The sequence below is a fragment of the Giraffa tippelskirchi genome, chromosome 2 (genome assembly GCF_054371585.1).
Source record: "Giraffa tippelskirchi isolate mGirTip1 chromosome 2, T2T-mGirTip1v1.2.pri, whole genome shotgun sequence".
Lineage (NCBI taxonomy): Eukaryota > Metazoa > Chordata > Mammalia > Artiodactyla > Giraffidae > Giraffa > Giraffa tippelskirchi.
In genome coordinates, this window is record NC_137276.1 from 104,429,091 (window position 1) to 104,455,553 (window position 26,463).

Here is a 26,463-nt window from a genome sequence, read left to right on the forward strand (position 1 = left end):
GCTCTGTTGAAACCATCTTGGGGAGATCTCATGGATTCTTAGCTTTCGCTGCTCCAGTCTATTGTAACTAAACAGCAGCTCCCTGCACTTCCTTTTCTAACCAACACTCATGAGGGATTTAAATAACATTGGATTTGTGGGCTAGATTTGGTTTTTAAAACTTGTGGTTGTGGACCGTCAGCTTCAATGATTTCTGTAGACATCATATTATCTGCTTCATGCCTCCACCTCTGGCAGGCAGGAAATTCAATCTAGGTGAAGCATTTCAGAGACCCACTCCTCTCCAAGGACTTAAAAGTCATCCTGGGGTCTTCAAGGGTGACTGGAGGCGAGAGGGCCCTGGTTCTTTATGGTGGTCCTGCTGTGATGTGGGTTTCCTGCTGCCCATTGGAAACTGTTAATGCTGGTCCCTCAGCATGGGTTAGGCCCTCTGAACTGGCTGGATGTGGCCATGCCTCTCACAGTGACCTGCCCTCTGACCACAGTTGATGCTTCCCCAGGCATCGTGTCCAGTTGCTGCCCCAATGCCCCAGAGGTCCCTGGCTCAGCTTTTGCATCAGGTATGTCCTGGCACCACCTGGAACATCCACCTCCTTCTCTCTTGAATCTGGCTGCTTCCATCTTCTCAGCTCCAAGCCCTAAACTCCAAGGTCTTTTTTCGCAGGGATCATCTAGCCTCCTCACCTCTCTCAGTCCAGGGTTTTGAAAAGCACAGTCGGTAACTTCTTCCCAGCAGGCTAGGAACCAGAACGAGTATGTGGCTGTCTTCTTGGAGTTTGTGTGTGGGGAAGACGGTAACTCTAATTTTGGGTAGTAGGGAGAACAAAATGAGAATTCATACCCTGGTATATACTACTGCTTCCCAGGTAGCGCAGTGGTAAAGAATCCACCTGTAATTCAGGAGACAAGGATTCGAGCCTGGGGTGGGGAAGATCCCCTGGAGAAGGAAATGGCAACCCACTCCAGTATTCTTGCATGGAAAACTCCATGGACAGAGGAGCCTAGCAGGCTACAGTCCATGGTGTTGCAAAGAGTTGGACACGACTGAGCGACTGAGCACATGTATACAGTCACATTGTTCATGACAAGGAATACAAACATATTTTAACCTTTTATTCTGAAAGAATTACAGACTCACAGGGATCTAGTACCGAGTCCTGTGTGCTCTTTGCCTGGCTTCCCCTAGTGGTAACATATCAGCTGGCTGCAGTAGGAGGTAGAAACCAAGAGTAAGACCCTGGTGCATCTCTGTTAAGTAGACTTATAGACCGTATTCAGGGTTGACCATTTTTTCCAAACCTTTCATTTGTGTGATAAACATCATTCCTGTGTGTCCAGTAGTCATGTATGGATGTGAGAGTTGGACTATAAAGAAAGCTGAGCGCGGAAGAATTGATACTTTTAAACTGTGGTGTTGGAGAAGACTCTTGAGAGTCCCTTGGACTGCAAGGAGATCCAACCAGTCCATCCTAAAGGAAATCAGTCCTGAATATTCATTGAAAGAACTGATGCTGAAGCTGAAACTCCAATACTTTGGCCACCTGATGGGAAGAACTGACTCATTGGAAAAGACCCTGATGCTGGGAAAGATTGAAGGCGGGAGGAGAAGGGGACGACAGAGGATGAGATGGTTGGATGGTATCACTGACTCAATGGGCATGAGTTTGAGCAAACTCTGGGAGATGGTGAAGGACAGGGAGGCCTGGTGTGCTGCAGTCCATAGGGTCACAAAGAGTCAGACGTGACTGAGCAACTGAAATGAACTGAATTGTGTGTTCAGGACCATTTTCAAGTGGGCAGTGGTAATAGCTCCCTCCAGCGGCTGGGAGCATTAAAACCGGTGATAGACGAACTGAGTGTCTAAGCTCACCTGATTTCAACTACTGCACATGTTTACTCAGTACGCACTTCTAAACGGTCAGATGATGCCAGTTTCATGAGGAAGATATTTATCAAAGAATATCACATTGATTAAAAAATCAGAATTATTTCCTTTAATAATGTGGACTTTTCCTGACCACCAACCCAAACCTCGGGGGTTCTTACACATAAAATGCTGAAGTATGTTACCTACTTACTGACAGGTCAGGGCAGTGTTTGGGAGGCAAAATGGTGCACCATGAAAAGGGCTTTCATCCCTGCCTAAGATGTAATCACCTGTAGCTTCGGATCTACAGAGCAGGGACTTCATGGTTCCCTTCCCTTATGACCAGGGAGGGATGAGGGGCTAAGGAGGAGATGGGAGGTTTGTGAATGCTACCAGAGGAGGAAAGAAGGCAAGCAGGTCACCTCAGCTTCTGGGAACCCTGAGAAGGGGAATGCAGACTGGGGGTGTCATGAGAACTTTATTAAACCCTGGAAACAAAAGATGCAACTTGTTCATCTTTGTGTCTGATTTTCATTGAGGCCAAAATATTTTACATTGTGCTCTTTGCCAATTCAGCGATCCTCTCCAAAACCTTTTAACACCTTGGTTTGACTGACTACATGATTATGGTCTATACATATGCCCCACTCTGCTTCCTCCAAAATCAATTTTGAGGATAGTTGCTACATCGAGGGGCAGGTGTTGATTTAGGTCCACCATGAACTCGTGAGTCTAAGGCTGGGCCCCCACACTGCCTGATGATGGAGAGAACCCTGCTCTTATTCCTGACCTCCAGCCTGGTCACCCTCTCAGATCCCTCTGGGCTGGCCCCTGCCTTCCTTCCACACTGGCCATTTGTCCTAACTAGCCACTGCCTGACACTCACCACGGCTGACACCTGTCCTTAGTCCTGGCCACATGTCATGTCAGCAGCCTGCTTCCCTGGCCAACTTCCCAAGAGAAACAGCTGTTATGAAATTCTAAGATGTCTCACTTTGGAGGCTTCCTCTGACTAGATTTCTTTTTTTAAAAGTTTATTTATTTATTTTTAATTGAAGGATAATTGCTCTACAATATTTTGTTGGTTTCTGCTAAACATCAACATGAATCAGCCATATGTTTGCCCATGTCCCCTCCCTCTTGAACCTCCCTCCCACCTCCCTTCTAGGTTGTTACAGAGCCCTGGTTTGAGTACCCTGAGTCACTCAGCAAATTCTTATTGGCTATCTATTTTACATATGGTAGTGTATGTTTCTATGTTACCTTCTTCATGCATTCCACCCTCTCCTTCTTCCCCACCCCCCTTCTCTTAAGTGTGTTCTCTATGTCTGTGTCTCCATTGATGAACTAGCTTTCTTAGAAGAACAACAAGGTAAAATGATTTTAAGTTGTAGCTTTGTCCAGTGCATGATTCAAACCTATCCTGTTGTTGTTTAGTCACTCAGTCTTGTCTGACTCTTTGTGATGCCATGGACTGTAGTCCACCAGGCTCTTCTATCCATGGGATTTCCCAGGCAAGAATACTGGAGTGGTAGCCATTTCCTTCTGCAGGGGATGTTCCCAACTCAGGGATCAAACCCATGTTTCCTGCATTGCAGGCAGATTCTTTACCATTTGAGCCTCCAGAGGACATTTAAGGATCTGTGTAATTCTGATGCTTTAAAATTCCGTGAGCTAAGTGACCATTATATCTACTACTGTGGGCAAGAATCACTTAGAAGAAATGGAGTAGCCCTCATAGTCAACAAAAGTGTCCAAAATGAAGTACTTGGATGCAATCTCAAAAACGACAGAATGATCTCTGTTCGTTTCCAAGGCAAACCACTCAATATCACAATAATCCAAGTCTGTGTATGCCCCGACCAGTAATGCTGAAGAAGCTGAAGTTGAACAGTTCTGTGAAGACCTACAAGACCTTCTAGAACTAACACCCAAAAAAGATGTCCTTTTCATTATAGGGGACTAGAATGCAAAAGTAGGAAGTCAAGGGATACCTGGAGTAACAGGAAAGTTTGGCCTTGGAGTACAGAATAAAGCAGGGCAAAGGCTAACAGAGTTTTGCCAAGAGAATGCACTGGTCATAGCAAACACCCTCTTCCAACAACACAAGAGAAGACTCTACATGTAGACATCACCAGATGGTCAATACCGAAATCAGACTGATTATATTCTTTGTGGTCAAAGATGGAGGAGCTCTATACAGTCAGCAAAAACAAGACCAGGAGCAGACTGTGGCTCAGATAATGAACTCCTTATTGCAAAATTCAGACTTAAATTGAAGAAAGTAGAGAAAACCACTAAACAACTCAGGTATGACCTAAATCAAATCCCTTATGATTATACAGTGGAAGTAACAAATAGACTCAAGGGATTAGATCTGATAGACAAGAGTACCTGAAGAACTATGGACGGAGGTTCATGACATTGTACAGGAGGCAGTGATCAAGACCATCCCCAAGAAAAAGAAATGCACAAAGGTAAAATGGTTGTCTGAGGAGTCTTCACAAATAGCTGAGAAAAGAAGAGAAGCAAAAGGCAAAGGAGAAAAGGAAAGATATACCCATCTGAATGCAGAGTTCCAAAGAATAGCAAGGTGACATTAGAAAGCCTTTCTCAGTGATCGATGCAAAGAAATAGAGGAAAACAATGGAATGGGAAAGACTAGAGATCTCTTCAAGAAAATTAGATATATCAAGGAAACATTTCATGCAAAGATGGGCTCAATAAAGGACAGAAACGGTACGGACTTAACACAAGCAGAAGATATTAGGAAGAAGTGGCAAGAATACACAGAAGAACTATACAAAAAAGATCTTCATGACCCAGATAACCATGATGATGTGAGCACTCACCTAGAGCCAGATGTCCTGGAATGTGAAGTAGGCCTTAGGAAGCATCACTGTGAACAAAGCTAGTGGAGGTAATGAAATTCAGCTGAGCTATTTCAAGTCCTAAAAGATGATGCTGTGAAAGTGCTACACTCAATATGCCAGCAAGTGTGGAAAACTCAGCAGTGGCCATAGGACTGGAAAAGATCAGTTTTCATTCGAATCCCAAAGAAGGACAATGCCAAAGAATGTTCAAACTACTGCACAATTGCACTAATCTCACATGCTAGTAAAGTAATGCTCAAAATTCTCCAAGCGAGGCTTCAAAAGTACATGAACCAAGAATTTCCAGATGTTCAAGCTGAATTTAGAAAAGGCAGAGGAACCAGAGATCAAATTGCCAACATCCGTTGGATCATAGAAAAAGCAAGAGAGTTCCACAAAAACATTGACTTCTGCTTTATTGACTACACCAAAGCCTTTGACTGTGTGGATCACAACAAACTGTGGAAAATTCTTAAAGAGATGAGAATACCAGACCACCTGACCTGCCTCCTGAGAAATCTGTATGCAGGTCAAGAAACAACAATTAGAACTGGACGTGGGGCAACAGACTGGTTTCAAATTGGGAAAGGAGTATGCCAAGGCTGTATATTGTCACCCTGCTTATTTAACTTATATACAGAGTACATCATGTGAAATGCCGGACTGGATTAAGCACAAGCTGGAATCAAGATTGCCCAGAGAAATATCAATAACCTCAGATATGCAAATGACACCATCCTTATGGCAGAAAGTGAAGAGGAACTGAAGAGCTTCTTGATGAAAGTGAAAGAGGAGAGTGAAAAAGCTGGCTTAAAACTCAACATTCAAAAAAACCAATACCATGGCATCTGGTCCCATCACTTCAAGGCAAATAGATGGGGAAACAATGGAAACAGTGACAGACTTTATTTTGGGGGGCTCCAAAATCACTGCAGATGGTGACTGCAGCCATGAAATTAAAAGGCGCTTGTTCCTTGGAAGAAGAGCTATGACCAACCTAGACAGCATATTAGAAAACAGAGACATTACTCTTCCAACAAAGGTCCATCTAGTCAAAGCTATGGTTTTTCCAGTAGTCATGTATGGATATGAGAGTTGGATCATAAAGAAAGATGAGTGTTGAAGAATTGATGCTTTTGAACTGTGGTGTTGGAGAAGACTCTTGAGAGTCCCTTGGACTGCAAGGAGATCAACCCAGTCAATCCTAAAGGAAATCGGTCCTGAATATTCATTGAAAGGACTGATGCTGAAGCTGAAATTCCAATCCTTTGGCCACCTGATGCAAAGATCTGACTCACTGGAAAAGACCCTGATACTGGAAAAGATTGAAGGCAGGAGGAGAAGGGGACGACAGAGGATGAACTGGTTGGATAGCATCACTGACACAATGGATATGAGTTTGAGGAAGCTCTGGAAGTTGGTGATAGACAGGGAAGCCTGGCATGCTGCAGTCCTTGGGATTGCAAAGAGTCGGACGTGAATGAGCAACTGAACTGTAGGATTGGCACTGAAGTTTTTATTTAACTAATATCCCATCTCCTCCTAAGAAAGATTTGAGGCAGAAGTGGCATACATAAATACCTTAATCCAACATTTTATTGACAGATTGAATGCAGCCTCATGCCAGGCAGTCCAAGGATAGGGGATAGAGCCGTGAAAATGAGCTTCTCTTCTGGTAGAGCTGATTATGGTCTTAGCCAAGTTTCTTCAAAGCTTACATGACCTTAAATTTTTTTTTTTATTCGAGTATAGTTGCTTTATAATATGTGTTAGTTTCCACGTTACAGCAAAGTAAATCAGCTATATGTATACATATATCCCCTCCCTTCTGGACTTCCTTCCCATTCAGGTCACCACAGAGCACTGAGTAGAGTTCCCTATACTATGCAATAGGTTTTTATTAGTTACCTATTTTATACATAGAAGTGTATGTACATCAATTCCAGTCTCCCAATTCATCCCACCCCTGCTTCCTCTCTTGGTGTCCATAGATTTATTCTCTATGTCAATGTCTCTACTTCTGATTTGCAAACAGATTCACCTGTACCTGTCTACATCTCACATATATGTGTTAACATACAATATTTGTTTTTCTTTACTTGACTGTTTGAGGCTAAGTATCTCTAGAAATTCTCTGAGCAATTACTTTTTCTATTTAATGTCTCTTTCAAGAAATCAAGGTCAATTCAGATATTGATAAAAGCCCTAGGTTCCTTGGTAATTGCTGCTGGGTAACCTCTAAAAGTTGAGATGACCACTTATTCCTATAAGAACTCTTAGTGCTCTCCAGCCTAGCTCTAAGGATAACCCCATTTTTAATAGTGTGTTTTTGTTAACTCATTTTTTCAGCTGTACACAATTCATAAAAATAATTGGATTTAGAAACATGTAAAACTCTACATAGCTGATAGTTCTGTATTGCGTAGTGTGAATTCTAATTTGATTGCATGTGGATAAGAAGAAAATGAATGTTCTTTGAGATCTAAAGAGTTAATAGATCTAAAAGAGTTACAGGTTCATTTATTTAGTCACTTAACACATTTATTGAATTTATTCCAGACAGTAGCTGGGTCCTGGAAATCCAAAAATGAACAAGGACACATGTTGTACCCCCAAGAGCACACAGACTAGTCGGGGAGACTGATAAATGATGATTGTGGGAGCAAATAAGGGGATTCTTTAACTCAGCCCTTGTTGTTGTTGTTGATTAGTCACTAAGTCGTGTTTGACTCTGCCACCCTGTGAACTGTAACCTGTCAGGCTCCTCTGTCCATGGGATTTCCCAGGCAAGAAAACTGGAATGGGCTGCCATTTCCTTCTCCAGGGGGTCTTCCCCACCTAGGGATCAAACTTGATTCTGCTGCATTGGCAGGCAAATTCTTCACTGCTGAGACACCAGAGAAGCCCCTAGGGGTCAGAAAAATCTTCCTTGAAAATATGACTGTATGTGGTGTCCTGGAAGGTGTGACTGATGTGAGAAAGTTACATGTGATCATTAGCTGAAGTAAAACATGATGTGATGAGAAAGGTGATCATGATGGCCTCTCAACCATTCTAAAGATTATGGATTTATTGTGAGAAGATGGAAGGTTTTAGACACGAGAGCAGCATGGTAAGGGGGATTGTCTGTTTTCAATTAATTAATTACTTTTTGACTGCACTAGATCTTCTTGCTGTGTATGGGCTCTCTCTAGTTTTAGTTAGCAGGGAAAGACTAGAGATCTCTACCAGAAAATTAGAGATACCAAAGGAACATTTCATGCAAAGATAGGCTCGATAAAGGACAGAAATGGTATGGAACTAACAGAAGCAGAAGATATTAAGAAGAGGTGGCAAGAATACACAGAAGAACTGTACAAAAAAGATCTTCATGACCCAGATAATCACGATGGTGTGATCACTCACCTAGAGCCAGACATCCTGGAATGTGAAGTCAAGTGGGCCTTGGAAAGCATCACTACGAACAAAGCTAGTGGAGGTGATGGAATTCCAGTTGAGCTATTTCAAATCCTCAAAGGTGATGCTGTGAAAGTGCTGCACTCGATATGCCAGCAAATTTGGAAAACTCAGCAGTGGCCACAGGACTGGAAAAGGTCAGTTTTCGTTCCAATCCCAAAGAAAGGCAATGCCAAAGAATGCTCAAACTACCACACAATTGCAGTCATCTCACACGCTAGTAAAGTAATGCTCAAAATTCTCCAAGCCAGGCTTCAGCAATACGTGAACCGTGAACTTCCAGATGTTCAAGCTGGGTTTAGAAAAGGCAGAGGAGCCAGAGATCAAATTGCCAATATCCGCTGGATCATCAAAAAAGCAAGAGAGTTCCAGAAAAACATCTATTTCTGCTTTATTGACTATGCCAAAGCCTTTGACTGTGTGGATCACAATAAACTGTGGAAAATTCTGCAAGAGATGGGAATACCAGACCATCTGACCTGCCTCTTGAGAAACGTGTATGCAGGTCAGGAAGCAACAGTTAGAACTGGACATGGAACAACAGACTGGTTCCAAATAGGAAAAGGAGTACATCAAGGCTATATATTGTCACCCTGCTTATTTAACTTATATACAGAGTACATCATGAGAAACGCTGGGCTGGAAGAAACACAAGCTGGAATCAAGATTGCCGGGAGAAATATCAATAACCTCAGATATGCGATGACACCACTCTTATGGCAGAAAGTGAAGAAGAACTAAAGAGCCTCTTGATGAAGGTGAAGGAGGAGAGTGAAAAAGTTGGCTTAAAGCTCAACGTTCAGAAAACTAAGATCATAGCATCTGGTCCCATCACTTCATGGGAAATAGATGGGGAAACAGTGTCAGACTTTACTTTTTTGGGCTCCAGAATCACTGCTGATGGTGACTGCAGCCATGAAATTAAAAGACACTTACTCCTTGGAAGGAAGGCTATGGCCAACCTAGATAGCATATTTAAAAGCAGAGACATTACTTTGCCAACAAAAGTCTGTCTAGTCAAGGCTATGGTTTTTCCGGTGGTCATGTATGGATGTGAGAGTTGGACGGTGAAGAAAGCTGAGTGCCACAGAATTGATGCTTTTGAACTATGGTGTTGGAGAAGACTCTTGAGAGTCCCTTGGACTGCAAGGAGATCCAATCAATCCATCCTAAAAGAGATCAATCCTGGGTGTTCATTGGAAGGTCTGATGTTGAAGCTGAAACTCCAATACTTTGTCCACCTCATGCGAAGAGTTGACTCATTGGAAAAGACCCTAATGCTGGGAAGGATTGGGGGCGGGAGGAGAAGGGGACGACAGAGGATGAAATGGTTGGATGGCATCACCGATTTGATGGACATGGGTTTGGGTAGACTCCGGGAGTTGGTGATGGACAGAGAGGCCTGGCATGCTGCAATTCATGGGGTCACAAAGAGTCGGACACGACTGAGCAACTGAACTGAACTGAACTGAACTCTCTAATTGCAGTGCATGGGGTTCTCATTGTAGTGGCTTCTCTTGTTGCTCAGCACAGGCTCTAGAGCTCAGGCTCAGAAGCTGTGGTGCACGGGTTTAGTTGCCCTGAAGCCCATGGGAGCTTCCTGAACCAGGGATAGAACCTGTGTCCCCTGCTTTAGCAGGCAGATTCCCAACCGTTGGACCACCAGGGGAGTCCCTGGGATGTCTTTTAGAATGATATCTCTGGTTATAGTGTGGAGAGTTACTTGGAGATAAGGAAGCCTAGAGGTGATGTAATCTTAGTGAGAGAAGATGGCAGTCATGGTGAAGGAAGGACAAGGCATAGGCAGAGGTAGACAATTTTAAAGACATTTGATATTCAACATGTCACTGAAAAACCAACACTCGGATTCTGCAACAAGTGCAGGACTCTCTTTTCCTGAACTTTATAAAACTTGCTATGTTGCCAGCTTTAGTTTAGAGATTCCCAGTACTGGGACACCTCTTGGGTTGCCTCAGCCTAAGCCGGCTGGATCAGGCTTTCTGTATTTTCTTTGCCAGCCTCAGAAATCTGAGAGTATTGTTCTGGAGCTGGCCAAGAACCCGAGGCTGGGCCAGAGAAGGTGACCATATGGCGGGCCCTCCATGACTTGCCTTCTGTGCTAATCTTGAGAGGTAGCATGGTGGAGCAGGAAGAACACTAAGTTAGGAACCAGGAGAAGGGGGCGACAAAGGATGAGATGGTTGGAAGGCATCACCAACTCAATGGACATGAGTTTGAGCAAACTCTGGGAGATAGTGAAGGACAGGGAAGCCTGGTGTGCTGCAGTCCATTGGGCCACAAAGAGTTGGACATACTTAGCGACTGAACAACAGTCTCAGGCAACAAAGAGTCTCAGAGTAAGTCCTGATTGTGTTACTTGGCTTCTGATTTTTGTCTAATTACTTAACTCTTTCGTCTTTGTGTCCTCATTTGTCCAAAGAAAAGACTGAGTAAGAGGATATAGGTAATTATGAGGTTGCTTTCAACTCCTTTGGTCCAAAATTCCATGAGCTGACTGCCTGCTTTGAGACGCATTAGGAGTGTTTAGGGACTGCTCTTTAGAACCAGATCTGCCTGCCCAATTAAAGCCGTTGTAATACACTTGCCCCAGAAAGGCTCATCAGAGGGCCATTCTGGGAAAGGATGTGAAAGTTCTTATTTCTTTGCAATTTTAGGAGGTATTGCATGGTTTTCCTACTTTGATCCCAGGGAAATAGAAACTTCAGTGCGCTGGCAGAGTAGAGACCTGTTTGAGCCTGGAAATGGCTTTACCATTTCTTAACTTTAAGTTTCTTTCTTTAACCAGGACTCGGTGTTTAAATGGTTTAGAAATGTTATTTGTTCTGATGGAGGAAAAGTTTTTGATCTGCTTTTATTAATTGGTTCAGAACTGAAGTAAGGCATACTTATAAAGCCATAAAAGCAGAAAAGACATAATTTTGTTCAAATTTTCTAGTTGCTTACATATATAGTCTGAATTTTCCTTGATAGCTCTATAGGTCTGCAATATGCTTTGGATATAGAACAGTATTAAACATATAATTAAGCAGTATTACTAATTAGTTGTATTTTATTAGGAGTAAGAGTGATGAAAATAGTCTTTAATTTTATAATATTCCAAGGACTTGAAATAAAATGCATGAAATAAGTAGGCATTGCTCACTTATAATATCTTTGCTATTGATGTTTTCTCAATAAATTTATATTCTTCATTTTGGTAAACATGCTTTTATTATAGCTTGCTTAATTTCTATTTATTTTTTTAATTAAAATTTTTTATAGTTTTAAATTTTTATACAATTTTAAAAGTTGCTTTCCATTTACAGTTATTACCAAATATTGGCTATATAGTCTGCTTAATTTTTAGATTCAACTTAAAACTTATGTCAATTTATGTTTTTATTTAATTTCTGTTTGTGGACTTAAGGAAGAAGAGGGAGAGGCAGCAGCGGAAGAGGTACAGTAGCATATTTCACAGTTGTGTTGTGCTTAACATAAGCATCTTTTAGGCGAGAGAATTGCAGCTTTCCCAACATTTCTCCGTGTTTATGATACAGAGAAGGCGACTCAACCCACGCTCCCAGAAAGTCCTCCTTTAGCCTGCCGAGAAGAGAGATAAAATAAGTTGGAGATCATTTGGAGGAGAATGGAGAAATAGGGGCTCTGGGCCCTTCACCTCTTGGGGTGAAGGTGTCATCAATGAGGCAGGCCAGGCTGGACCAAGTCCTTCAGTGGTGATGTCTTCTCCCTTCTTCCTTCCCACTCCATTGAAGAGCGCACCATTTATGCTGTTTGTGTGGTTCTTACTGGCTTCTTTACTTGATGGCCTCCTATTCACCTTGTTGGTGAGTGAGGAATTCCCTCCCTCTGGTTATGGGAATGGCAGACACACGACGGGACACACTCACTGGACAAGTGAGATGGACAGGGATTATTTTATTTTTTTAAATTAATTAATTAATTTTAACTGGAGGATAATGACTTTACAATATTGTGGTGGTTTTTGCCATACATTGACATGAATTAACCACAGGTATGGACAGGGTTTATTATTCACATGTTCTCCAAGCCCAGGGGATGAGGTCATTCACACAGTGCAGGGCCACACGGGGTAGGGTCACTTGGGAACAGTGTGAACAACCAGGGCTGTGGGAGGCAGGTTGTATAGAATCAAGAGGGTGGGGTGTCTCCGAGTCCACATGGGGGACATGGTTGGCCTGATTGAGTAATTCAGGGGTGAAAGTAGGCACTGCATCTGGTCCCTGATAACGAGGGCTGCTTGGGTTGGAGACCTAATCTGTGAGAGCAGAGCGGGAGGGGAGCCAGTGGTCAGGCCATTGTAAGTCTTCCCGATTTTACCAATGTTAAGGCAGCAGATAATACTGAGTCTTAATTGTAGTCTTGCACCATGGTATGTACCTTAGACACCAGGAGGTTTAAACATGCAGCTCATCATTTAGTGTCTGGAAGACATGTAACATAGGTAAGTAACCATGTGGTTCCAGGATTTCTAGTGCGGATCTATCCAGGGGGAGCATTACTATTTGTGTGTGTGTGTGTGTGTGTGTGTGTGTTTTGGGGGGATATAGTTGATTTACAGTGTTATGTTAGTTTCAGATGTGTAGCAAAGTGATTCACGTGTGATATTTTCCCTTACACGTTATTATAAAATATTGAGTAGAATTCCCTGTGCTATGCCATAATTACTGAGCCGGGACACCACAACTAGAGCAGGCAAATAAAATAATAATAATAATAATAATAATAAAAGAATTGCACAAAGTAAGAAGTATTAAATAATTGAGTACTGAGGATACAAGTACACTTAAAACAATGAAAGAAAAATATAAAACAATATTAGTGATATTAAGGATAAAATTTAAAGGAATAAAATATATCCTCTGTAACATACAATTTAAACTATTATTGGGCTGGCCAACATGTTTGTTTACGGGATCTATGCTCAAATAATAACCAACATTCCTAGGGAGACCTCATATCCCATATTTGGAGCTGGGAGTTATTTGAACAAATGAAGAATTTAATTAAAATATTAAATCATAAAAATGTAGAGACCGTAAACATTTATTTTTAACTTGAAATATACAGATGTGTATTTACTGCCAGTTTTTTGGATGCAGGACAAAAACCAGTTCTTTAAACAATAGTCCAATGACTAGAACTACCCGCTGTCTTTCTAACATAAACATAATCAGTGGTCTGTCTAGAAATTCCAGTTTTGGTTTCTTTCCCTTTGGATTTCACGAGTGCTCCTTACCACCCAAGCTTTTTGACACTTCATTTGATGACAGACATATGTTGGCCTTTTCAAAGTATTCCATTAACTTTACATGGGAAAAAAGTTCTTTTCATGTTCATATTTCATTGGATTCCATGGTGCTTATTTTTTTTTAAGATTTTTTGATGTGTACCATTTTTAAAGTCTTTATTGAATTTGTTACAGTATTGCTTTTGTCTTATGTTTTGGTTTTTTGGCCTCAAGGTACGTGTGACCTTAGCTTCTCGACTAGGAATTGAACCCATACCCCCAGAATTGGAAGGCAAAGTCTTAACCACTGCACCACCATGGAACTCCCTATGATATTTATTTAAGTTGTGTAATTACAATAAGACTGACTTGGATATACCAGCATGGGAACAAACATAACCCATCCTGGTAAACGAAGACTTTGGCGGGTGGTAATACCAAACCTACTACTTGTAAGCGCTCACCATGCCTTCATCGATCAGTGTGATTTAAGAGAAAGAACACAGGCTCCTGCATTGCAGGCAGGAGCAATGCAGGAGCACTGTGGCTCTTTACCATCTGAGCCACCAGGGAAGTCCAGGCTTCAGCAGAGGTTCTCAAAGTGGGTTTCCAGAGCAGAAGCGGCTGCCCCACCTGGGAACCCCTACAAATCCACATTTTCAGGCGTGGCTAGATCTATAGGGTCAGAAGTCCTGAGCTGGAGCCCAGCAGATTGTTTTGAGAAGTTCTTCAGGTGATTCTGATGCTCTATCAAGGCTGAGAACATAGGTTCTAAGTGACCCAAGTGTTGCCAAGTGGAGGTCAAGGGCAAGAACTCCTACTGTTTTGATGCTCGTAATTGCTGTTGTTGTTCAGTCGCTTAGTTGTGTCCGGCTGTTTTCGACCCCAGGGACTGTAGCAAGCCAGGTTTTCCTGTCCTTCACTATCTCCCAGAGTTTGCTCAGACTTGTGTCCATTGAGTTGATGATGCCATCCAACCATCTCATCCTCTGTCGTCCCCTTCTCCTCCTGCCTTCAATCTTTCCCAGCATCAAGGTCTTTCCTGATGCTCTTTGCATCAGGTTGCCAAAGTATTGCAGCTTCAGATTCAGCAAGAGTTCTTCCAATGAATATTCAGAATTTATTTCCTTTAGGGTTGATTGGTTTGATCTCCTTATAGTCCAAGGGACTCTCAAGAGTTGTCTCCAGCACCACAATTTGAAAGCATCAGTTTTTTGGTGCTCAGCCTTCTTTAGCTTAACTTGTAATAAAAGGTCGATTTAATTTCAAACACAATGTTTATTTTACATGAGGAACTTGTGTTTGGTGGAACAAAAAACTTTTACTTTTCTTTTGGTGACTGAAATGAGTAATGAAAAGGAGTAAAGAGAAAGAGAAGGTATCAGACTGAGGAAGGTCTTTAACTCAATCTAAGTTTTCACAGATAATCCTCTCCTTTCCTGTTCTTTCCCTGCTTGTTGAAATATTTGGATCCTATCAGTTTTGCTCCTTCACAGGCACTGGGGGGAGGACTCCATAATAAGGAGCTTTATGATAATTTTCATTAGTTGAGCCTGGCAAGGTCAGCATGCTGTTTCTGTATTGCTGATTATGGGGAAGGGGTATTACGTGTCAAAGTGAAGTGGAACTGAGATTTTTACTGAACTACTTCTTTGTTGAACCTGCACTTTATTAGCTGGATGTTGGGAAGTTTCAACTTTAACTCCTAACAGGGATGGAATCTTGTCAACACATGGATGAGTCTGTTCTGAGAATGTTAGTGGATTCTGAGGGTAAGTCCAAAGGGACATTCTTGGATTCTCCCTACTTCTATTCATCCTCTCAAGTTAGCTAATGGCACCCCACTCCAGTACTCTTGCCTGGAAAATCCCATGGACAGAGAAGCCTGGTAGGCTGCAGTCCATGGGGTCGCTAAGAGTCGGACACGACTGAGCGAGTTCACTTTCACTTTTCACTTTCATGCACTGGGGAAGGAAATGGTAACCCACTCCAGTGTTCTTGCCTGGAGAATCCCAGGGATGGGGGAGCCTGGTGGGCTGCCATCTATGGGGTTGCACAGAGTCGGACACAATCAAAGCAACTTAGCAGCAGCAGCAGTAGGTTAGCTAGACCTGCACTATAATCAAGACTTTTAAGAATATTGTTTGTTAACATTTGGGGGCTCATCATTTAAAAATGATAATCATCAAACTGAATCAGCTATACATATATCCCCGCTTTCTTGAATTTCCTTCCCATTTAGGTCACCACAGAGCATTGATTTGAGTTCCTTGTGCTATACTGCAGGTTCTCATTAGCTATCTATTTTATATATAGAATCAATAGTGTATATATGTCAAAGCAACTGTTGTCGTTCAGTTGCTAAGTCATGTCTGACTGTTTGTGACCCCATGGACTGCAGCACACCAGCTTCACTGTCCTCCATTATCTCCTGGAGCTAGTTCAAATTCGTGTCCATCGAGTGGGTGATGCTATCTAACCATCTCATCCTCTGGCAATTTTAAAAATCAGCAAAAGTTTTCCTCTTCTCCTTTTTCCTTCAGTCTTTCCCAGCATCAGGGTGTTTTCCAATGAGTCAGCTCTTCACATCAGGTGGCCAAAGTACTAGTAGAAGATTCGTTCTTAACCACTGGTGTGCATCTGAACCACCCATAGCGCCTTGGAACCTTCAGAAGCCTGCCTCTCTCAGTCAATGAACAAGACGCTCCAGGGCAGCGGTTCTCAACCTATATGGCACCAGGGACAGGTTTCACGGAAGACAATATTTCCACGGACCAGGGTTGGGGGGTGGTTCAGATTGTAATGTGAGTGATGGAGGGGATGGAGGATGGCAGATGAAGCTTTTGCTTGCCCACCACCCTGTCCGTGGCCCCGGAGTTGGGGATCCTTGCTTCAGGGCTTAGTGTGCAGTCAGTTTGTTTGTGAGAGCTGAGGTGGAGCATCTTCACTGTGGGGATTCAGGATTGAAAGGAATGAGGGATCACTCAGAGGTAAAGATAGCTGATCAGAGCCTCCAACTGTTTGAGGCAGAGCCTTTCTCTCTGCCGTCCTTCCTGCACCCATAAAGGAAAACATCAACAAGGGGAAAGGAAAAGAAATAGCAGTTATATTCGAATAAAAATTAATTAAAAAGTACAAATGCTAATCAGAAAGCTAAATTAAAATTGAAAACTCAAAGATAGATAGAATATTTACCAAAAGTCACATGTATTGTCTAGGTATTTCAGTGGAAGGTCATTCACATTAAAGAAGGTCACAAGTGTCATAAGAAACTCCTCCTCAAAACTTTTGCTGTTTTTTAAAATTGCAAATAATTCATGACATTTATAGAAAGTTTAGATAATACAGATAAAAACATAAACTAAAAATAGTTTATACCCCATTACCCAGAGAGAACCACTAGTTACACACTCATACACATACACACACATATTTATCAAACCTTCATGAATACACTTCTGTAATCTACTTTTATTCACGTAATTAAGCTATATATTTTGTGGGGATGGTAAATATAGATCTGTTTCATTATTTTAATATTATTTTATCAAATTCATCCCTATCATTATACCTAAAAGTTATTTTTAGCCTATTCTATACAGTGACTTTCATTGCATGTTATGTTATATGTATGTTATGTTATATGTATGTTATATCGTTCCAGTAATAAATTTTCATTTCTCTTTTGCTAGGCAAGCTTCCATTTTAAAAAATTCTGTTTTTATGTATAAAAATAAGACAAACATATTATTAATTTTCAAGTAGTTTCAGATTATATGCGTAAGTTGCTGATAACTTTGGATTCAAGAAATTACTTTGTATAACAAAATATAGCCAGCTTACATGTTTAAAAGCTTCATCAAAATTCTGACGAAATTCTATCTGCTGAGATTCTTTCTGTATTTTATTCTTCAAACTGCTTTCTGAATTTTTAAAGGTAATTGTATTAGAACAGTCTGTTAATACAAGTAAAGACTATACTCTTGAGAGGAGTCATGAAACTCATTAGAATTAACGTATTGCCAGCAGAACTATCCCAGGGTGAAGGGTCTCTGTTTAGGAAGATGATGTCTGTGTATGTGTGTGTGTGTTGGGCATATATGTGTATGTGTGGTGGGTGTATGTGGTGGGTGTATGTGTGTGTGTGGTGTGTGTGTGTGAGTGTGTGTGTGTGTTGGACATATATGTGTATGTGTGGTGGGTGTATGTGTGGGGTGCATGTGTGTGTGTGGTGTGTGTGTGTGAGTGTGTGTGTGTGTGTTGGGCATATATGTGTATGTGTGGTGGGTGTATGTGTGGGGTGTATGTGTGTGTGTGGGGTGTGTGTGTGTTAGGCATGTATGTGTGTGTGTGGTGGGTGTATGTGTGGGGTGTATGTGGTGGATGTATGTGAGTGTGTGTGTGTGTGTGTGTGGTGGGTGTATGTGTGGGGTGTGTTGGGAGGGTATGTGTGTGTTGTGTGTTGAGTGTGAGGTCTGTGTATGTTGGGTGTGTGTGTGGTGGGTGTATAGGTGTGGTGAGTGTGTGTGTGAGGTGTGTATGTGTGGGGTATGTGTGTTCTGTTTGTGTGTTGGGCGTGTATGTGTGTGTGGTAGGTGTATGTGCAGGGAGTGTGTGGGGGGGAGTATGTGAGTGGTGTGTGTGTGGGGTTTGTGTGGGTATGTGTGTATGTGTTGGGCTTGTATGTGTGTGTGGTGGGTATATATGTGGGGTGTGTATGTGTGAGGTGTGTGTGTATTGTGTGTGTGGTGTGGGTGTGCTGTGTGTGTGTGTTGGATGGGGTGTGGGAGGCCCTGACCTCTAGTCTGATATTTTACACTCTTTGTATCTGTTGACCCTTACACTTCTCAATAACAATGTAATTTTTGTTAAATAAAGACAAAAGAAGTAAGCGCGGAGGGAGCAGAAGGGGAAGCAGAGGGAGAGGAAGCTGAAGAAGGAGAAGAGGAACCGGGAGAAGAAGAAGGAGAAGGAGACGAGGAAGAAGAGTCTTAGGCCTTTTCATGCTCTGTTTTTCCACTTGTCCAGGTAGCCACATCGTTCTGGGGTTGAAGGCTTGTTTGTTACTGTCTGCCGTCTAGACCACATTTCACTTAGTGACGGAGGTGGAGTCCAATTAGACCTGTTTGTCTGTCCCCCCAAGGCCCTGGGCTGCCCCTTCCTGGAGCCGCCGGGCTGGTTAACTCTCCTGGACCCATTTCTTGGGCACCAGGGCAAGGAAGGCTGTGGGTGATATGATTTCTAGTAAAAAGTGTGACTTTCAGGCGAGGAAGTTTGTGTTGTACCTGCTGCTGCTTCTTCCTCTTTATTTAAGCGAAAGCACAGGAAGTATTCTGTTCTCAGCATCTGTCACATGAACTCCTTTACATATCTGTGGGGGAATTTACAATTGATGTTCATAACAATGGTGATAAATTATCAATACAACCTAAAAAAACCACAAAGCTGGCTGCCCATGAAAAAAAAAATTACCAGATTCAGTGATAAGTACTTGATATTACTATTCATTGATTTATATCGAAACATCCATTTATTCAATATTAGCCAGAACACTCATGTAGAAACAGTTTGGAATATGGTGAAGTCACTTTAGGTATCTTTGACAAGTATGCTTACTACCTTGTAATTTTAAACTTCTATTGACAATGAAAAAGAATTATGTGGTTCTTAACAGTTTGGTGAGTTAACCCTTTTGTTGTTGTTCAGTCGCTCAGTCGTGTCCGACTGTTTGAAACCCCATGGACTGCAGCACACCAGGCTTCCCTGTCCATCACCAACTCCCAGAGTTTGCTCAAACTCATGTCCATAGAGTCGGTGATACTGTCCAACTATCTCATCCTCTGTCATCCCCTTCTCCTCCTGCCTTCAATCTTTCCCAGCATCAGGGTCTTTTCCAATGAATTGGCTCTTGGCATCAGGTGGTCAAAGTATTGGAGCTTTGGCTTCAGCTGCTGCCGCTGCTGCTGCTAAGTTGCTTCATTCGTGTCTGACTCTGTGTGACCCCATAGACGGCAGCCCACCAGGCTCCCCTGTCCCTGGGATTCTCTAGGCAAGAACTCTGGAGTGGGTTCAGCAGGTAACCCTAAATGTATTATATTAGTAAGATACTGAAGTGGATATTGAGGACACAGAGAAAATACTCAAATGTTGTGGCTTATACAGAAAAGATGATAAGGTCATTAGGAGCTATAAAAGTATCTGGTATAACAGACTTTTAGCAAATACCCATGTGAACACTATGTTTCTATTGACATGATTTGACCTTGCAAACAGGTTTGAGGGCAACTATTTATTCTCTAGGGCAGTGAGGCTCACAGTTTGCTCTGGTACCCAAAGGGTTCTTGTTCATTAAAATAAAAAAAAATTGTAGTCTCCTTTCTGTCTGTACCATGCCTCCACTGAAGCAGGTAAGACTGATTTGTTGGCTATTGATATCAGGGGAGCAGGAAGAAATAGAGGATGAGAGAGTGAGCACTGGACATACAACAAGTCTTCAGTTAAGGTCTGTAGTCACACTTGGAGCCTGTCTAGTGAAGGGCAGACAGAAGGGTCCCACTGTAGATGGGAAAAGAAGCTCCAGTGCTTAGAAATATCAGCTAACAGAAAGCTCTGCTCTGCACCAAAGACCAACTTGAATAGTATATATCTCCCCTTTTAATATACTTACACTTATACATAAAATGCTGATATTAAAAAAAATGGATGTATTTTTAGGAAATCTTGGAGCTGGTGGGAGCAGCCATCACATTGTATTATTGGGACTATGAAAGTTTCATCACTCCTTTACTCAAATTACAAAGCAAATCTGAAAGTGAAAGTGTTAGTCACTCAGTCATGTCCGACTCTTTGCAACCCCATCGACTGTAGTCCATGGGATTATCCAGGCAAGAATACTGTAGTGGGTTGCCATTCCCTTCTCCAGCAGATCTTCCTGACCCAGGGATCGAATCCAGGTTTCCTGAATTGCAGACAGATTCTTTACCATCTGAGCCCCAGAGAAGCAAATCTAGCCCATCATTTGATGCTTTCCCAGGTGCTTTCTTTCATTTTGTGACCACAAAGACCTCCACTTTAGGGCCAAACGATGATCAATTTGGAAGGGATCTCATTTCTTTTTTTTTTTTAATTTTCATTTCTTTTTAAGTTTTATTTTTTTAATAAATTTATTTATTTTAGTTGGGGGCTAATTACTTTACAATATTGTAGTGGTTTTTGCCATACATTACATGAATCAGCCATGGGTTTACATGTGTTCCCCATCCTGAACCCCCCTCCCACACCCCTCCCCATCCCATCCCTCTGGGTCATCCCATTACCCCAGCCCTGAGCATTTGTCTCATGCATCGAACCTGGAATGGTGTTCTGTTTCACATATGATAATATACATGTTTCAATGCTATTGTCCCAGAACGTCCCACCCTCACCTTCTCCCTCAGAGTCCATAAGACTGTTCTATGCATCTGTGTCTCTTATTCTGTCTCGCATATAGGGTTATCGTTACCATCTTTCAAATTCCATATATATGCATTTCTTCATATATATATCATTTCTTTATTTTTTATTTTCTTCTAAATAGAAGAAAAAAGTTACAATTGAGAAGTCTGTTGTCAGTCTGATTAGTGTCCCTAATCCCATTTCTAAGGAATGGATTGGGACTCAATTTTGAAAAAAACGAAGACTGGCAAGTTTACTTTTAGAATTCTATCTTAAGAATGATAGAAAAGGAAAATATGCTGATATTTATAGCAACCTTCCCCCCAACAGTAGAAGACTCATAAATACAATTACATTCATTTCTATTCACTCTGCTTGTAAAGTCTTTTAAAATTATGCAATTTAATGTGATAATTATAGAAAATATTGAACATGAAATGACACAGCTGATAGAGAAGCCTTCAGTAGCCAGATGGTTCTATAGGCTGATTAAAAAAAAACCTATGGCAAGGCCATTTTACCTGTTTCTCTGATGATGAGATGGTTGGATGGCATCACCAATTCAATGGACATGAGTTTGAGCAAGCTTTGGGAGTTGGTGAAGGACAGGGAAGCCTGACATGCTGCAGTCCATGGGGTTGCAAACAGTTGGACACGACTTAGCAACTAAACAACCGATGACTTCTAGTTTGAAACTTAGTTCATAGAAGTTTGTTGTGAGGTCAAAATGCCTGGCAGTGAAGGCATGAATTGCATTCCTAAATCGAATCCCTGACCCCCCAGAGAGATCCTATGTCCTTGAAAATGCGACATGAAATGCATGGCATCACGCATTTCACTGGGCAAACCATTCAGTGTCTAAAGACAAACCATCTCATAGCTCGTGGATATGCCAGGCATTTTGCTTGAAAAAATGGTACTAGGGAGAATATGGCTGTGAACAGAACTACGAAAGATTTCTCATTTCTTATATTCGAAATTGATGCTAAATTGATGCCCCAGGAGAAACAGTCTCTAGTCTACTGAGTTCTGTCTCCTAATGGGGTGCTGCTTCATACTGTCTCTAGGCTAGCCGTGGACCATTTCAATTACCCCTGCTTGCTCCTCCCCCACCCCCAGGACTAAGCTGTAAATTCAGTCTCTCCATTTTTCATGAAAATGCAATGGGGAAACTGTAATGGAAGATGCCAGCTTCCTTCTGATGTTTGTTAGGTTAGTACAGAGAAAGGATATAAACCTCAGCTAGTTTTCCACAAGAAAAATTTAATTTCCTTTCTTTGCCCTTGATGGGTAGTAGTTTCTAGAATAAAAGGCAGTTCGACTCTTGATTGGAGAAGGAAATGGCAACCCACTCCAGTATCCTGGCCTGGAGAATTCCATGGACAGAGAGGAGCCTGGCAGGCTGCAGTTCATGGGATTACAAAGAGTTGGACATGACTGAGTGACTTTCACTTCACTTCTCTTGATAAATAATTAAGTTTGTGGTAAGCATTCTCTGTCTCTGTTTAATTTTCATCTCTCTAATATCTTCCCTTTCTTTTAGGAAACCCAAACCACGAAGCACCATTTCATCTGTCTCCCCACAAACCGAATTCAATGAAACGCTTTGGCCTGAAGCTAGCACACCTCTGTCAGGATGTCCAGGGTTCACCGGGGAATTGTATAATCTGATGCGATTAGATCTCCACGCATGTATTTACTTAACCATATCGACATGAAGTCAAATGTGAAGACAGCACACACATACCTTCATGGGCCTGACATTTGTGGCCTTGGCTTAATTTTTTTTTTTTTTTTTGCTTTGCATGAATAGTCCTTCTCACTAATACCCTGAAAAAAAAAAGATTGCAAAATATAGAACTTCTCTTTGTGATAAGACAAAAGTACTTCTTCGTATGTGCCTTATGCTACTTTTCTCAGAATTAGCTTTGAAGATGAAGAACTTTCCAGAGAACAGCCATACAAATAAAGTTGAATAACAAATATCTTGTCCCAAGGAGTGGATTTCTTCATTTCTAGTCTCTCCATGTACAGGCTGGCTCAGTCTGTCTGTTTCAGGGGGTGGGGGGTGGTCCTGGATCCTAGGCAGAACTTTTCTGTGCCTGCTGGGATGGATGCTTTTTGTTGTATCAATGGTTTGGTCCATGTTTTCAAATGACACTGATTGTCTCGTTATGTCCTATTTTGTATTATTTGCACCACTGTGTGTACCTTGTCTCCCAAGCCTTGTTTAAATGTCGCTGCTGTTCACGTGTGTAGGGTTCTCGATGCAGACAAATAAATTCGCCACCCCAGTGCCCTCTGCACGTTTCTACGCTGGAGGGAGTGGCTGCTTCTGCTTCTCCTGTACTGATTGATTCGCAGCCATGACTGCTACGTGCAAAGCCTGTGACTGTAATCTTGCCTCCTGATGCTGAATGTCTGTTCTCCAAGAGCTGGTCCAGCCCATTGACTTGTTCACCAGGTAGGTTTGAAGCGTTTCTCTGCTCGCTTGCCCCATCTCAGTGTCTGATAGCAATTTTTTTTTCTTTCCCGTAAGGTTTTGCTGACATCTCTCCCTTCTCTGCGTATGTGCTGCTCTGTGTATTTTTCTTGCAGCCAGTATTGCTTCTGTATCATCAGAAGGGCCCTTCTCTGTGCTGTTTTCTTAATTAAGGACAATGCTGGCTGTCAACTTGGAGTAGCCCTTAACTTTTCCTCCTCCTAAGTCTGCCTATTGATTTTGCGGCTAAGCCTGTTGGTGTCACTGGGGAATGTAGTCTCTGGTGGCAGAAGTCGTGTGGCTCACAGGAACTCTGGCAGACAGCTCTTTTCTGGTTACCCTGGTAACAAAAAGAGGCATTTTGAAGAGAATTAACATTATTTTGTTCCAAACTGTTGAAGTAGACTCCTCTGAGGAAATTTCTCTCCTTGTTAAAAATAAGGTGAGAGACTGCAGTGGGATGGAAATCCGTATGCTTAAAATTTAGTTTCTACCTTGTACTCTCTTTCATTAGATTATGTCCTATGTTAAAAGCATCACAATTTTATAGCTGCTCCACACCCAAATAGGCCTTAAGCATTTGCTGTTGCTGGGGCTGACTTATAGTTCCTGTGGTAGAGCAGGCTGGAGACAGATTTATTCATCTAGATGCCAATTTTCCTCCTATTTTTTTTGTATTTTCGAATGAGGATAACTATTTGTGCCAATAATAAGCAGAGTAAATAATTTATTTAGTTTAATTAATAAATCACTTTATTGAATTAATTTTTTATTATGTTGTCTTTTCTAGTCAAGAAATTAATATTCTAGTATATATTATTTATTCACTTACATTTTGCTTTTTACAAGGTATTATTAAAATGCAAAAATCATTTTGATCAATAATACCATGTAACTAGTATCAGTTCTCATCCAGATTTGGCTTCACCCATCAGTCTAACCTCCAATGTCTAGTGGGTCCAGGGGCACAATGACAAATGTGGACTATGAGATATCAAAATATAGTTTAAAAATCCACATGCTTTGTCAATATATGAAGTTTCTAGAAACTAAATGGCATTACAAATATGTGGAAAAAAAAAACTCAAAAGAAACACCCAGGTTAATAAGCAAAATCCTTCCACAAAAAAAAAAAAAAAAAAGAGAGAGAGAGAGAGAAAAGACCAGAGACATGGAATAATTCTATGATGATCTCAACTAACAGGTTCAAAGAGTTGATTTTGGTTAGTTCACACAGAGCCTGAAGATTCAAAGTAACTGTTCCTTTTTAATTTTTTTTTTTTTTTAATTGAGTTTTAGGCTACACTGTGTCTTTGTTGCTGCACAGTCTTTTTCTAAGTTGCAGGAAGTCAGGGCTACTCTCTAGTGGTGGTGGGCAGGCTTCTCACTGAATTGGGTTCTCTTGCGGAGCACAGGCTCTAGAGCGCAGGCTCAGTAGCTGTGGTGCATGGGCTTAGTTACCCTGCAGCATGCGGAATCTTCCTGGACCAGGGATCGAACCTGTGTTCCCTGCAGGTTGGCAGGCAGATTCTTAACCACTGGACTGCCAGGGAAGTCCTCCTTTTTAAATTTTTAACTTGAAAAGCAGGTACACAAAAATTTGAGTGCATTTTTCTAACCACAGAACAGTAAATGCTTCCTCTTCCACTTTTTACTTCTGGGTTTTTTTGCATATCTTTGGTTTGAAATCTTCCTCTGGTGCAAGGATCCAAGGTAAGAGATAAGGAGGGTTAATTTTTGTCATCAAGTTTTCTATATTAAATGTGAGAGGTGTAGAAAAGGAATGGAATGTATTGCCTACAAAGTTCCTTTAGGGATTTTAGAAATGCTTCTTTAAAAAAACAGTATCAAACCTGTGCAAAGGTAGTGAGTGTAGGGTGACCCTTTTGTTGTCGTGTCCGACTCTTTTGCGACCCCATGGATTGGGATTCTCCAGGCAAGAATACTGGAGCGAGTTGCCATTTCCTTCTCCGGGGGATCTTCCCTAGCCAGGGATGGAACCCACATCTCCTGCATTGCAGGTAGATTCGTTACCGCTGGGCCATTGAGAAAGCCGGTGAGCTGTAGTAATAGAGAAGAGCCACTAGATGGCGATAAAATACAAGCTTCTTGATAACAACATCGCGGTCCGCGGAGCGCCCCTGGCTATGTGTGCCGGTACTGTGGAGATCAGAAGGTGAGCATAAAGTATTTGTCCACCAAACAGAGGAAAAGCAAACAAACCCTCTTCCACATCCACTTGTCAGTTAATTAGTATATTGTTTATAATGCTTTTCAGTTAAGTTCAGTCACTAAGCGGTGTTTGCCTCTCTGCGACCCCATGGACTGCAGCACGCCAGGCCTCCCTGTCCATTACCAACTCCCGGAGTTTACTCAAACTCATGACCATCGAGTTGGTGATGCCATGCAACCATCTCACCTTCTGTCGTCCCCTTCTCCCGCCTTCAATGTTTCCCAGCATCAGGGTCTTTTCCAATGAGTCAGTTCGTCACATCAGGTGGCCAGATGATTGGAGTTTCAGCTTCAGCATCAGTCCTTCCAAAGAATATTCAGGACTGATTTCCTCTAGGAGTGACTGGTTTGATCTCCTTGCAGTCCAAGGGACTCTCAAGAGTCTGCTCCAACACCACAGTTCAAAAGCATCAATTCTTCCGCGCTCAGCTTTCTTTATAGCCCAACTCTCACATCCATACACGACTACTGGAAAAACCATAGCTTTGACTAGATGGACCTTTGTTGGCAGAGCAATGCCTCTGCTTTTTAATATGCTGTCTAGGTTGGTCATAGCTTTTCTCTGAAGGAGCAAGCGTCTTTTAATTTCGTGGCTGCAGTCACCATCTGCAGTGATTTTGGAGCCCTCCAAATAAAGTCTCTCACTGTTTCCATTGTTTTCCCATTTATTTGCCATAAAATGATGGGACCGGATGCCATGATCTTAGTTTTTTGAATGTGGAGTTTTAAGCCAACTTTTTCACTGTCCTCTTTCACTTTCATCAAGAGGCTGTTTAGTTCTTCTTTGCTTTCTGCCATAAGGATGTCATCTGCATATCTGAGATGACATTGATATTTCTCCCGGCAATCT

General features: G+C 41.9%; 1 protein-coding gene across 2 annotated transcripts in view; it reads left to right on the plus strand.

Moving 5' to 3' along the window:
- The window catches only part of SH3BGR (SH3 domain binding glutamate rich protein), a 59,626-nt gene extending 36,744 nt beyond the window's left edge, over window positions 1–22,882 (plus strand). The window contains exons 6-8 of one of the 2 annotated variants that reach the window (XM_081569954.1): window positions 11,624–11,653; window positions 18,344–18,493; window positions 22,443–22,882. In XM_081569954.1, coding sequence (XP_081426080.1) covers window positions 11,624–11,653; window positions 18,344–18,460 — 147 coding nt within the window. In that variant the 3' untranslated portion in view covers window positions 18,461–18,493; window positions 22,443–22,882. The remainder of the gene's footprint in view (window positions 1–11,623; window positions 11,654–18,343; window positions 18,494–22,442) is intronic. The other variant, XM_081569955.1, reaches the window with a different exon arrangement.
- Window positions 22,883–26,463: the final 3,581 nt, after the last annotated feature.